Source organism: Acromyrmex echinatior, chromosome 18, assembly GCF_024713525.1.
Source record: "Acromyrmex echinatior isolate Ae372 chromosome 18, ASM2471352v2, whole genome shotgun sequence".
NCBI lineage: Eukaryota > Metazoa > Arthropoda > Insecta > Hymenoptera > Formicidae > Acromyrmex > Acromyrmex echinatior.
Window position 1 is genome coordinate 5,501,947 of NC_141869.1, and position 15,912 is coordinate 5,517,858.

Consider the following 15,912-nt stretch of genomic DNA (forward strand, 5'->3'; position numbering starts at 1 on the left):
CGAAACTTTCCACCCACTTTGTACAGGGCGTTTCATAAGCACTGGCGTGCAGTGTCACGCCGTTTTTCGCCAGAGTGCAAAGAGCGGGTGAAATGTATCATTCGACACGTGTCGTTAGACATTGGAAACTACATTTTTGTCGCTCTTTCAATTCTAAACTTTGTTGTCCGATGCACGTGTTGTGTTGAGCGCATTCTCGCATTATATGAATCTTTCGCGATTGTAATACAGATAACAAAAGCATCCTTCAACTAACTGTAGAACATTTATGTCATTATTTTAATAACAAATCGATTAATTATGTTTTAAATTAATAATTAATTAATGTTACAGAAAAGTTAAATTGTCATTTTACATTATACTTCCAAATTTTCTTTTATTTAATTTTTGTTTAATTTTGAAAGAACCTGTATTAGAAGGTTCTCGCTCAACTCACGAGAGGATAGCAGCGATGGGCTTTAATTTACTTTATTGTGACATAAAATACTGTAAAATGCATGTGTACCGTCCCTTACGAGCTGACCTCGTCGACCTCGTGGCGTCGTTAGACCTCCGATATCCTCGCATATTATGCAAAAGATATTCCTGCTGTAAGAAGCATTATACGTTGCAAGAGAAAATTCTCCGATTTATCCAAAGACACTTGTTTATCACATTTTAAAACGAGCTAATTTATGAAATTGGTCAAGGGATTATCATCGCAGAGAGAATGTAAAATTATAAAGTTTTTTACATTAATGTTTCTTATATATATTTTGGCAAAGATCATGCTGTGTTAAATGTGAAATTAACGTTTGCTGTATACAATATTGTGAGAATTAACATGGAGAAAGTCAATAATACCGATTTTACCGTGAAGTTTAACAACTTCTCTAAAAGTTTTTGTCTCTTGATTGAAGTAAGTTTTGAAGCAAAATAATTTATTGTTACATTTGCGAAATTATTTTCCTCTCCAAACAAAAATGCGAAACGACGAAACTTTGTAAATAAATCGAGCATTAATATTTTCTATTTTACGCGCGTCCTTGTGAGTAGCAAAGTTTGCGGTAATTCAGGCTTCGTTGGATTTGTACCTTTCATATTTGCGATTCTTAGCGGTAATGCTTCTTTCATTTCGCTTTGAGGTTTGCAAATGGCTGGGACCAGGAAATCCGCGCAGTGTATCTTGCAGAAATTCAAACTACACAACGCATTGACTGTAATTCCTAATATCAACAGAACTTTGGGTCAGAGTATTCCCTGGAGAACTACTGCGCAACGATGCTCGGAGATTTGCATTGTGCAAACGCTCTCTCTAAAAAGGAAACTTCATGTCCGATCAACATATATGGATATCTTCTAACATTATATTTATTTCGTCACATTTATATATAGCTAATCCAGTTGCACTTGTAAGTTTTGAACGTTTAATTACTCTTCAAATTTCTTAGAGTAAAGTCTCATTCCAAAAAAGGAGTGAGATTTCTTTTTTTTTTCTGGAATGAATCTCAATCTAATAGAGTTAAGATCTGCCACTTTTATTCAAGAATGCAAATTTTTCATTCTTTCTCAATAGTGGCAGTATTTTAACTTTTTTGAAGTGGAGATTTTACTCCAAGAAATTTAAAGAGTACATAGACATTATTAATGATGAATTAATTTTTCTACATTTTATATATTTTTATCACACACATTGAAAGAAACGTATTTAATATTTGTGATTATAATTTTGTAATAATATAATTATGGTTAGGAGTTCTATTTTTATAATTATTAGTGTTATAATAATAATTATTTTATAGTAAATAGTTTTATCAAAAAAGTATATTAACACTGAGAATAACTGTAAATCATAGTCAAATTATGATAATTGCAACTATTTTTTCTTTCAAATGCATTATAACACATTTTACTTCTCCCTCATAATTTGACTAACTCCAATAGCAAATATTAGTAATATTAATAAAACTGAAATTTAACTTCCTGATTGATTGTTACCAAATTCTCATCGGATTTAAGAGCTGTTTGACTTTCCAAATGTAAATTACATGACTCACATAGATTTTTACTATTCTCCCTTGAGGGAAATTTTCATTTGCAAATCTTCCACGCGAGCTGCAACGGGTTGTTTTAAAACTCAATTTGCAAAAACAATCAGTCGCAATCGCCTTAAGTAAATAAAAGCTTCACGGAAATGCTTTCAATGTAAAAATACTGATTCTTTCATTCTTGCGCTATGTAAAATAAAAAAAACCTCGTCGCGTATCGTCGCGTGAAGTTCAACCCCCGAGTTTCTTCCCCAATCACGATGCTCTTGTACTCGTCCGCGGTCGTCGTTGATTCAACGCGACCGTTGGAAATAATTGACCCCACTCTGCTCGTATTTCGAGCATTCGCTGTAGCGTAAAGGCCTCGCGTTTAAAACTGGCTTTGCTGCAGGTATATTCTTCGAAAAGCGCTGGTGAAACACCACGACGCGCTGGCCGCTCATTCTGTCGCGTATTGTTACCACACAATACACGGTGTATTTTCACCGGTGTGTTTCCAACGTGCCATGGCCACTGTCCGGCTGCCTGCATTGTCGGTGCCGGGCGTTGCATCGAACGTAATTTTACAGCGTCACGGAGCGAAATGTTTGTTTTAACACGACCTAGCAGCCGTAACGCTACGTTTTTCCGTCCATCCCTCACTTCTCATCTCGCGGTGAAACGACGTTTTTATTCCCTCCCATGTATTTCGCGGGCACGTCTCGCGCATCCCGATTATGCCCTCGCCTTTACACGACCGCGAAAGGCGTGCAAGCTTTACACATGCTAATAATGGAGGGAAAAAACGTTGATTTGTCGAACAAGAGAGTTCGTTGAACTCGGGAGTTTGTCTCTTGGATGAATGAATACTCGATTGCATCCTATATTTGCGATATATCGATTAGTTCAATTGGTATTTTGAATGGTATAATCTAATATTGGAGAAAAATGTAAAGTAATATGCGTTAGAATTCTAGTAAATTTTATGAAATTGACGGGTCCATGTTGGGACAGGCGCCCATTTCTACAAAATTTATTTTATTTTGTTTTCTGATAAATTAGCGTGCGTCGTATAGCCCTATTGTAAAGTATTTTTTTACATTTTATAAAACAAATCAAAGTTGTTTGTGCTTACAGTTTTGAGAATAATATGAATTAGCTGTAAGGTAAATAATTAATCATTTGAATAGATTTACTATAATTATTGTAATGTATTTTTTATTTTACAGTTCCAATTTTTTTTTTCAATCAAGTAAAATTTGTCATAAGTTCGACAAAAACAACCACAATATTTTTACTAGTCTTGTAAGGTAAAAATGATTCAATTATTTTTCTTCGTGTTCTGTTAAATTTAAATTTATTTAGTTTATTACAGGATTACTTTTTTATCGGTTTTAATTTGATTGGTTTTAATTTGATACACCTTTTCCCACGTAATAACGATGATACAATTCACAATAATGCGCATTTATTCTCATAACTTTTGTATGATTATTGCTCCTATTTGTTTCATCGCGATATTCACGGTATCGCGCGAGTTGTTCAGCAGAAAAGTTATCGGGGTTGAAACTCGTAAAACGATGAGGCAACGCCCGGGAAACAGATATTCGCGCCGCGAAAGTATCTGCGCAAATATACTCAGAACCGTTGTTTTACGTTTCTTAATGAGAATGAGCGAAAGCGATCCTGGAGATGCATTTACACGGTTACAGTATTTAAAACACCGTAACGTCATAAAAATACGCTGCGACAAGGTACGATACGGTAATGAGTTTAGTTCGCGACGACTTTTAATACAAGGTTTTCTGAGTGCGCGCGATTCAGCACAGAAGTCGTAATAGCCGTAATAACCTGCGCCACTTTATTATTCGGCACGCATAAATGTAATTTAAAGCAGTCAAATAAAAAGAGCACTCATAGATATACGCATTCTATAACGAAAATATTAAAACAAAAGTAAAAATAATAAATGTCCAGCGGTCATTAGAAATAATGAAAAATTCATTTGACTTTATCTGCGAAAAACTTTATTCGCGAGGAGATCTCAGTTTTCATTAACTTATTCATTAAGCTATTAGCGTTCGATATTCTTTCTCGAGAGAGAACTTATGATCACTTACTGTACACGCTATGTTTCATATATATATTATATCTGTGAGAGATTCGTTCTAAAGCGAGTTCACTGGGAAACGCAAGGAAACGGATGGGCAAAAGCCCTCCGAGGTACCACCGACGGAATATATATTTGTATCCTGTGGGGCGACAGGAAATTATTCCACGGGGAACAATAGGAGCGGTGGTCTCGATGGCGGAATTAATTATGGTGTAGGACTTAATGAACGCGCTTATTATCGCCCTCTTTTTGAAACGGGGTTATCTCGCGACGAGATAATGCGGAAGTGTCGTCGCGACAGGAAGGAAGTCGCGAAAACGTACGATATTATTCTCGAATATGAATTACGATGACAATTTCTTTGCGAAACTCGTCGAGCACGTATGTATATCAGTGCTTTTAAAATCGAAATTTCTCCGTCATTTCAAAGATTTTTCCGCAGGTGAAATTTTTGTTTTTATTTTGAATTTTCTATTTAATATTTTGCAAAATTGATAAATTGTAATTCATATAAAAAGTTATACACATTTAATTATTCATGTAAAAGTAAAATAAAATTCATATAAAAGACAGATTATAATTTATATAAATCAAAACAATGAAAATGTAATATATACAAAAGGAACTTATAAAAAAGAAAATTATGAATTGACACATTGAGAAATATCTTTTGAAATTATCACTTTTTTATTGACATCTCGATACATATGTATTGCTTATTATTGTACGTATTAATTAAAAGCTTTCCTCGGGTCATTCAGCTCGCAATAGACGCATTTCCTGAACGCGCAGAGTAGCTTCGACGACGGGGAGTCTGTTCATTTCCTGGTTATTGTTTAATAAACGTGTACTCCGTGGAAATTAATGCGATTTCAGTGCATTGTGCTCGGGAAATTAACGCGATTGTAGATAATACGTATTCCGCCATAACGCGCATGTAGGATTACCTGTTTGTTTCTTTTTGTACTTCCGGCATTCGTTTGTTATGCTCATTTGTACTCTGTATTTGATAAATTATTTTAAGCTTCAACTATTCTATGCTATCGTAAAGCTTGTCTCGCAAAATACGCAAATCCGTGTCATCCGCGCATTAAGAACAGTGAGAGGACAAACATTTACAGTTGTTCCAGCGCTGCAGGTAAACGTAGAATAAACTGCATCAGCAGTTCTGCGTCACATACGAATTCAAATTCTTGATGTGACACAAATAACAATTTTATGCAAGTGTCTTGGTTTAGAACAACTATTGTTTTTTTAATTTTACGGACTGTTTTTACACGCATTGATAATTTGTTATACACGGAAAGAAATTATATTGTATTAACAACATTAAATCTAATTGGAAATAATCCTGTTATTTCGATAACAATATTAACGAAACAAATACTTGTGTTATTAAAACAACAGCATGATGTATTAAATAAAACTTCAAATTAAACTTCTTATAAAATAGAGAATTTTTTCAAAATTGAATATAAAAATAAAAACAGTCATCTGCCATAGCGCTATAGTTTTGGCTAAATCGAGGAAATTTAATCGCAAACATTTTTTATCTTTGTTCAAATAATTTGTAACTGAAAAATAACTATGCAAGTTGAAGAGATTTCGTCTCAAAGTATAAGAGATCTAGGAAAATCAATAAAATTTTAAACGCATAATAAATTTTGACATTATATATATTGGACATTGATTGCGCAAATTTCAATCTTTGGATTATTAATGTAGAGCTCTAATTGAGAGCAAATAGCTATTCCTAATTATTACGTTCTAACTATCAATATCAATGATCATGGCTTTCGACAAGATGTGTACGTGATGTACGGACGTCTCTTTGATTGGATAGATATCCAATCATGTAGACAGCTAGGATAGGCAGTCTGTCTGTGAACTAGATAGATAGATGGTTCATCTAGAATAACTGTTGATTAGGCAACGGGTATGTCTGTTATACCGAAGCTCTCAATAGTACATAGCCTTGTTTGTTTGGGCAATAGTACTATTTGCTACAAGGCGTCTTCGATATCAAGAACACTATTTAATATTAAAATTCTAAAATTTTGTAGCTTTATATTTACTTCTTTAATATTTTAAAATTAGTCTCTTTTAAAAACCTATATAAAATCTTTATATAAAATTTAAAAAAAGATTAACATTTGTAACTATTAGGTGTTGGAATTAATTCGTAGCGTTTTACAAGTGATGGGAAGTACTTTCATTAATGTATTTTTTAATGCTCATGTGAAATAAATAACATTCTTTCATTAAAAAACGCTACGAATTAATTCCAACACCTAATACATAAAAAGTTTTTGTCGGAAATTTTATATATAAATATTTTTTATTATAATAGTAATTTTATTATAATAGAATAATTTAGAATATTTTTTATTAGTAGGAAAAACTGTTGAAAAAATATTTTATTAAAATATTTCATACTTTTATAAAATTAATATTTTACGTATATCACGATTTTATATTAAAATTACAAAATTTATCTCGAATATTCATAAAATTGTATCAAATACAATATAATCAGTTTCAGATGGTTTTATTGTCGGAATTGATTTGTATAGATATATTGTCGATTCAGGTTTACCATTGCCATTCGCAAGTATTCTCTCTTGGCAGACAATTCTCTATGTCTCTGTCTGATAGTTTACTAGTTTCCTTACATCCCAAGACGATAACGTGTACCTTACTAATTAGCCAGTAGTAAACCAGTGACGTGCGGCGCCTTCGATACATTTCCACGAGCGCGTATTTACCTCAGTAGCGCGCACTTTCGTCATAATTAGTCGTAACAGTCAGCGGCGGTGAGCCACAGGTAGCGGTCTCTCGAGAATGCGAGACGTGAAGTACCTCTGTACCGTTGTTTTGCCGAATGAGACCCGTCCATCGTTGTGATTGACGGTGACATCCACGTCGCGGCTCTTGGGACGTGTCATTCGAATTATCCCCACTATCGACTCACTTATTGGCAGAGAAATAATGACAGACGTCGTCCCGCCAGTATACGATCCGAATCTTTTTCAATTTCGAATTGACCGTTACAGTTGTATATGACGAGTTTGTCGAATATTGAGCTGTACTAATTGAAGTTTGATAAGGAACTTTAACAAATCTTGAAAGGTTTTGAAGGCTTTTGAACGAATTCATAAACTTATCTTTAGCAGCTAATTATATAATGAAAATAGAGGAAATATTTAACTTTTTCTCTCTATTAGATGTCCTCAATGTGTACAATTAAAAGAGTTATTTTGGAGTGCGATCGAATAATTATATATGCGTTTTAGCAATATGAGATATTTATATGTATAGAGATTATATTTAGAAATTAGAGATATTAAATTATTAGGAATATATAGATTACATTTCCTAGAATTTCTTATAGAATATTTTTTTATTCAAACTTTAAGAAATTATATTTATTAAAATTTTTGTTTATTAATTTTATGCAATACTACTGCACTGTGTGTTAAATGATCTTTGAATTAATTTCTTAAATTAAATAATATTTTATTTGTAAGTTTCAATTGTATCAAAATTTAGAACATTTAATTTAGAACATGTGATTAGCATGTGAAACATAAATCAACCATGGGCTAATTAACTCTCTGTAATTGAATTGCTTAGGTTCAAAGTAAATAGAGCATTGATATTAACGTATGCATTTATTATTAAATACATACATTAATAAGTTTAATCAAGTTTAATATATTTTTGGAGTTAAATTATTTAATTTTATTATTTCAGTTAAATTAACGACATAGAATAGGAACAGTGGTGACCTAAGAATGATTAAAAATAACTCAAATTAAGTAATAATTTGACATTTAATCAGTGAATTTAACAATGTGATTTTATTTACAATTATTACACTTGAAACTATTACTTTTAATTACTCAGGACATCTTTATTTTAGTTCTTTATATAATATGTTCCATACATTTTGCCGATTACGTTCGCTGTAATCTCGTTACTACATTTTGGATAATTAAATCTCAGATAATCTGCAATTTTAGCACAACACCACACATTGTTTCGCTTACGCTCTTCTAACTATAGTTTCATTTTATCTGCGTAGGTAAACCTAGACCGCAAGTCTCGTGGTATTTGGAATCGCAAATCATCCATGCATCTACCGAGGTTCGAGAGACGCAAGGGCCAGGCGGCGAGACCAACGTCGTAACCATCAGCAACGTGACTGTGAAAGCTCTCACGAGGAGGCATCATCACGCCAAGCTGTCCTGCCGAGCGAATAACACTCAATTAGCGTCGCCACCCACCACCACCGTTGTCATAGAGCTTAACAGTGAGTGCGCTCATTCCAATTAACGTTAATTGCACGCGACGCAGCATGATACCGCGTCGACCTTTGCTCTTCTCTGGAATAAATTTTTTTGCAAGATACACAACCTAATCAGGCTACAGGCGCTTGCTTCTTTATTTGCGAGATGGAGAAAATGAGAAAGATAAACTTAAACGTGAAGGAAATAATTAGTTACGATAAAAATAAATATTTTTAATTGACTGTGTCCATAGCGACAAAGAGCTCTCTCCACCCTGTCTGTCCATAAAAATAGCCCGAATTTCTATAGCGCATCAAAGCTTCGTTCGAACGCAGTTTACGCGACACAAAAGAAAACTGTGGTTTTCATGCGTAGAGGTTCTTTATTCGCCTGTAAAATAACGACTGCGAATCACTCGCTCGCATGCTCGACTATTACGTAAAAAAAAAAAAAAAAGGCATCGAATATTTTCTCGGGGAATGTCTCGAATTTTCCGAATAGCCGCGGAACAAGTTATCCGCGTTATGAATATGCAAAAGACCGTCAATTTCGACGCTGCGCGATACTTTCGATTCCTGTTTCTCTCTACCTTCCTACCCCGTTTCATGTATGTATCAGTATCAATATTTTCTCGCTGTGAAAGAGGGCAGAACGAATATTTAACCGGCGCGTGATCCGATTTGTCTGGCTGTGATCTTTTTTTTTTTTTACTCGACTCGAAAATGAAAGCGGACTCTCGACGAAACGAAATTGAAACATTTTTCATCGATTACAAGGGTAGGAGGGCGACAGTGAGAATTTCAACGAGAAGAAGGGGACGAGGGGGTTAACAGCGCTGGGGTTTCGTACCCTCCCGTCGAAAAGCAATCAACCCCACGATGCCATTAATAACGCCACTTCCGGAATCACTCTGAAACGCGACGAATCGCATGGCGCCGGGTAACATGCCGCGGTCGCGACAGCGTTCGATTAATCTCCATGACAAACAGAGGTAGGAAAGAAATATATGTATCCCTCTTCTTTTATTTTCCTTTAACCCAGAAACAACGATGGTGACTGAGGAAAATTGCAATTCGAGCGATTTTCTTTGGCCGCAAGATCGACCCGGGGCGAATAATTTGTTTGCAATTATTTCAAAACGTAGAGGAGTCGTAATCAAAAGTCCTTTTGCCTGCGAGATTGTAATACATCGCTATAATTACATGCGAAAGCCATTCGTACCGGTGACTTGATGGTGGATGTGGAAATTGCTATCAAGCTTTATGCTCTTATACATTTACGCGTATTTAGCGTCGATCTTTGTGCTAACGATATTATTAAAATATTATTTTTCGAAAAAGATATTATTAATATTATTTTGTGTATTAATATTTATTTTTCGAAATTTTTTTTAAATTTACGAATTTTTTTAAATAAGTCGAATATTATGCACGCACATTTTTATTTTTTAATAGTATTCTTCAGATATTATTAAGATATTTTCCGATTTGAAAGTTTCGAAAATTAAGAATATTGTAAAAAGAGATCTAACCCGGTTATTGGAAAAATACGATTCGAGTGTTACGTTTCCATTCGGCAATGCAACGAACGTACACGAGTATCTGATAGCGTGTACCTGGCTTATCAGATTTCACCTGGACTCTACCGCGTTTCGCAAAAATAGATTTTTTTTAAAAAACCGAACGACGCACGAAATGAAAAATTCTTCAATTTTCTCATCGACTAATTGACCATCAACAGTTCGTCAAAGGACAACCGGAGGGTCATTTTAATTGATCGGCGCGAAATAATTCCTGTCGAATTTGACGATTGAAAATGAACGGCGGTTCAGGCACAAACAGATTGCAGCCATTCACGTGTGATATCACACTCGTTCCTGAAAATTTAAAACTGCCGCTCAGACCGAATTATTGCTCATCCTCTATGTGCATATACCGAAATAATTTGATACGTTCTTCGCGTATTCAATGCTCTATAAATTATTAGTCTTCATTCAATTTTAAAACGATTTTTTTATGTCAAAGTTTAAATTGAGACTTTGAAATAATTAAAAAATTATTTAATATTTCAGTGAGCGTTTTAAATTAATCTATACAGAAAGATCGATTTTGCTGAAATATCTACAAATTTGCTGATTTGAAAATAATTTTGTTGAAGCATAAAAATATTTGTATAGGAAACTCAAGACACGATGAGAAAAAGTTTCTATATTTTACAATATGAGCGTCCTACAATTATTTTCAAATTTGTATCTAATTAAATGTTTTTTATACTTTAGCGAAATCGTTTTTGTATATATAATGAGATTGTCTATTAGGTTGACAAGCTATAATGAATTGTTCACGAATATAATTCATAATGCAATTCTTAATTCTTATTGTCAATCGACCTGCTCTCTTTTTTTCTCTTTTCTTCGCAACCTTCACGATCAGGAATAGCTGCTTTATATTTCCGTATAATACATATTTTTAGATTTTATCTAATATATCCTTCCGCGTCATCCTGATAATAGTTGCGCGAGGATGGAAAATTAATATTCATAATTGTATAAGCAGCATGGTGGCTCATCGGCACAGCCGAGATTCATCCGACAAGAAACTTACGCACCAAACAAACAAGTTTAAATTAAATCGCCGGAAGCTGCCAGCTTCGAGCCGGAGAATACGGGAATCCGAGGAAGAAGGCTTGCCATAAATTGCCTTAGAGGCTACTTACGTGTGACGTAAAATGTTCGAGTGTAAACCAGAATCGTGCACTATCGATTGTGGAATATTTGAATATTTCAAATATTCTCGTTTTTTTAATGCTGATAGCTTTAAGCGTTTTGCTTTTACCTTCCATAACTAAAAATATATTTCTTATGAGATATTCTGTTTTTTTTTCCTTATTCGAAGCCATCGATAATTGTTCAAAGAACGTTAATGAGGATTATTATTAATGTCATACATTTTAAATATTGAAATTCTGTAACAAGTGGATTGTTATCGATTGGTCATTATTTCAAGCGTTCTAGAATTATAAGAACAAATTATATAAAGAAATAAAAGATAGAACATGAAATAATTTTTAAAAATTGATTTTAAATAATCCAATTATACACGATTTCAATGAGAATACTAACGGAATTGAACGGACTTTATAGCTTATAATTAAAAATCATATATTTCATTTTCAATCTATTATCTTTTTCAATATTATTAAAATTATTACTAAAAATTATATTTATATATATATATATATATATATATATATATATATATATTATACAATAATATTAAATAATGCATAATAAGTAATATTAATGACATTTATTTTTAAATGTCGAAATTGAAAGATTGTAATTCTTTTCTAATATCATGGAAGCGTGATAAACCTCACGGTATAAAATATATACGACATTATCCAGAAATCATTAAATACTATTTTACGAGATCGGCGACGTAATCGAATGTAAATATCGAACTTCGCCGCACTTCTGAAACGATTTCAACCGACGTAGTACTCGGGCGAGAGCTTCGTTTTTTCTTTTTTTTTTTTTAAAGAAGATTACGTGTTAAAAATTCATTTCGCAACTTCGCAACGTCTCGATTTCTTGCTAATTGGAAGCGCACGAAGAGTCGCTGTCTACATAATCGCATCTACATGAACCTCAATTCCTGTACGATCGCACGAAGGTCTAACGAGTCATCGGAGGATCGGTTGAAAGTCGATCGGCTTGTGAAAACGATTTCCGCGACTGTCGACAATGTGAAGTCGACGAATACTCGACAGCGTTCGAGTGGTCGGAAGTGGATTGCATTCGGAATCGCGCAATGTATCCCATTAATTTTTCATGCTACCACCGGGACCGCCGCCCCGCGCCGTGTCCCGAAATGAAGTTCATCGTATGTATGCGAACGCTTCGCGGGTGGAACATCGTCGTTAATAATTATTCGATAGCTCCGTGTAATGGAAATGGCGAAATTGGAATAGAATACGATACGCTCGTATAGTACTTGTGCTGACAAGAAAAAACGCAGTGACACGAGAAACAAATCAAATTCGTAACGAGCGCTTAAAAACTTATTTATAGAAATGGAAGTTGGGATATCCGATAACCACTCAATGTACAATTCCTTAATGGTTGCTAATTTAAAAATGGTATTAATTATTATATAACTTATATATGCATGTTTACTTCTTTCTCAATTAGAGTATCAGTTTCTTGTTTAAATCGTTTATTTAATATCGGTTCAATTTAGATACTTACGAGAGAGACATTATCGGATTCGATTTATACAATTTTGTGTTGTTTTCAAATAAAGAATGGACGATATGTGCGGCTCGAAAGAAAGGAGAATACTGAGTTCTTAACAGAATTCACCGCGTTGAGAGAAAATATTGTATATTTTTCCATATAATATCTCAAAACGGCACACATACACACACCACTTTGAATTTTTATTATTTTTAGCAATGCAGTCTTTCCTGCCCTCATGTCGCCGTTTATCTTGTGATGTATTTTCTTGCAGGATCAGCAGAATCTCATAGTGTTACTGCTGATTCTTTCAATCATCATAGAATCGATGGAATAATGCATAAAAATGCACATGAAATGTAGTGACAGACATATGGTCATAAACTAAAGTTCATTCAGTTCTTTTTATTTGAAATCATGTAGGTATATTAATTAAATTATTATTATTTAAATGAATTTTTTAAAGTTATATTTTAGTTATGTTTTAAAGTTATGTTTTAAAATTATGTATCTCTTACGTCATTGTGATTTATTTTTTATTTAATTCCAGAACGCTTAAAATTATATTTGATATATTTGGGAAGAATTGTAAAAGATTTAATGAAACCATTTACGCGAATTTATTAATGTTTTGAATTTGCAATAGATGTAGAATATAAATGAATTCGAAAAATAAATGACAAATAAATAATAACACAATAAAGCTCTGAATAAATCAGTATAATTGAAACAGTTGAACTGATAAATATTGATAAATCAATACAATGGTACGCCGTTGATATCAAAAGAAAAAAATGTTATGGCAAGAAAATGATATTATTACTCGCAACAATATTGCCGTTAATATGTTTTATTTATTATGATAGTTTTAGATCGCTGTACTTTATTTCACAACGAGGTTGCAAATCGGCACTTCGCAACAGGAACAAAGGCGAGACGATCGTTTCGCAAACTTGTTCAACTTTTAATGACTCATTCTGCAGAGGCATTTGATTCCAAACAGAACGTAGCTTACACGAGTTCGAGAAGAATAATCAAGTTAGGTAACAAGCCGAAGAATCTTCGGCCTTCTCCCATCGGGGAGGCATTCCGCCAACACGGAAATTCCATTCGGCAAAAATCCCCTTCGTCGCGCCTCCCTTGATCGGCGTCCTTCGTTAATTAGTAAGAAAATTAATGAAGCCGCCTCTGCGAGCGCAAACTTCGCGCGCGCGAGACTCATTAGTCTTTTATAACTGCGAGCATTAACGAAAGTAGATGCACTCCTTGATAGTCAGACGATTACGTGTCTACTAGTAGTAACGACCTAACGAGCCAGACGTTAAAAGAAATTCCTAATTAAGGTTGAATCTGCGTATAGTCGTTGCTTTTCTCGTTTAGGTCAACCGTGACGATGATATTTATATTATAAAGAATTTTATTACATAGAATTATGAATAATTAAAGGAATATTTAAAAAAAAGTGTTTAATATTTGTGATTAATTTCATAGTATAATAAAATAATTATAATTACTCTCCATTTTTATAATTATTAGTACAATTTTAGTAATAATGATATTTATATTTCCACAAAAAGAATATATAGTTAACACCGAAAATGATTTTAAATTATAGTTAAATTATAATTAAATTGCCACATTTTTTTCTTTCGGTGAGTAAGAAGAAACGGTATATTTGTGCGTACAACATTCAGTGATTTTTGACAAGCCGAAAATTAATTTTTCATTTTTTTGAAATTTTAATTGAAATGTAATCACGGAATTGTTTAATAGGAAGGATTCTAGCTAAATTATGAAAATGAATATTATTGAAATAACACATTGTAAATAGCGAATTACGTTTTATAATTAATTTTAAGTGGGATTTAACAAAATTTTAATTGCTAATCATCGAATTATTTAAATTTAAAAATTGCACAAACGAGAAGACTTTTTTCTAGTAAATTTAATTCTTCACAAATGAGAAGAATTAAATTTACTAGGAGATCTCTTCCTAATTTTTATCATTTTCAAGAGAAAAGCGTCTGAAAATGAAGCAGGAAACAAAGCGTAGTTCACAATTTGACTGTCGGTCTGAATGTCCTTTATCAGGCCAGGTCGGACCCGTACATTTTACGGACGCTATCAATTCGTGGGGCGGATGTTCTCGACGAGCTCACGATACAAAGTACTTTCGTAACGAAGCTGAGCGAGCTCCGAGCAGATTTTAGCGACAAAACGAGAGAATCCGCGGAGTCGCAAACGGCGTAACGACTCTCGGAAAGTACTCTCTCGCTGGCAGCGCTACGGAAGAAGGGTTTAGCTCACTCCGGAGACGAGTGAACTTCAGAAATGTTACTTCTGGTACCTTGATAACTCAATCCGTGGGGAGCTAATAATTCTCTCCCTTCCGACACGAACTGTTCCCTCAATGTTGCGATATGAAGTCTTCCCATTTGACAATGATTTCGCTCAAAAAAATTAGACAAAATTTCAAAGTTCCATTTTGAATATAAATCGTGCGCGAAAAGTCTTTTAATAATAATTGAAAATTAAATTTAAAAAATAATGACACATCCTTTTTCCAATGTTTTTGAATGAATTTTTATTTAATAAAAAAAAAAATTCTTCAATTTTCACTTAGTTAAGATAAAAAAAAAACAAAAATATTAGGTAAAATATAATATAAATTGATTTTAAAAAATCTGTGATTGGCACAAAATATATATTTTACAGTAATTGAAAGGCATATACATGAAATGTGGTTAATATACACACGTATCTTCTTGCTTGCGAATAGTAGGAGAATTACTTTAGTGATTTGTTTCCACCCCGAGCTTGAATTCTTCGCCTCCGGAATTAATTAGTTTACCCAGAGACTCCTAGCAAGTGTTATTCCACTGCACGCCTCGTACATTTCCCTGTATTTTCCGAGCCGTACATCGTCGCCTCGTTTACAGGCTTTCGCTAAAACTGGAGCGAGAATAGACCGCGAAGAACGGTTCTTCTCTCCTTTGTTTTGTCACCCCCCTTCTCATTCCAACGAGACTCTAATGATATGAGCTCACGACGACTTTGCCAAATTATGGCAATAATATTACTTAGAATCGCATATTGCGGATCTCGGCGAAATTTCACTTAAGCCGACGATTCGCGAGATCGGCGCGTACGAACCTATTATAGACGTGCGACTCCTCTAATGTTCAGTCGTTCCTGAAACAACCGACTTTTATCTACGAACGAGCCGCTTAACGAGCTGACTTTTCCTACCGCACCTACACACTTTAA

At 33.8% G+C, this 15,912-nt stretch overlaps 1 protein-coding gene across 2 annotated transcripts in view; it reads left to right on the top strand.

Moving 5' to 3' along the window:
- Positions 1-15,912, top strand: part of LOC105144851 (nephrin) — a 275,992-nt gene that overhangs the window by 151,068 nt on the left and 109,012 nt on the right. For both annotated transcript variants that reach the window (XM_087415783.1, XM_011054062.2), the window contains one exon: positions 8,204-8,431. In XM_087415783.1, coding sequence (XP_087271909.1) covers positions 8,204-8,431 — 228 coding nt within the window. The remainder of the gene's footprint in view (positions 1-8,203; positions 8,432-15,912) is intronic.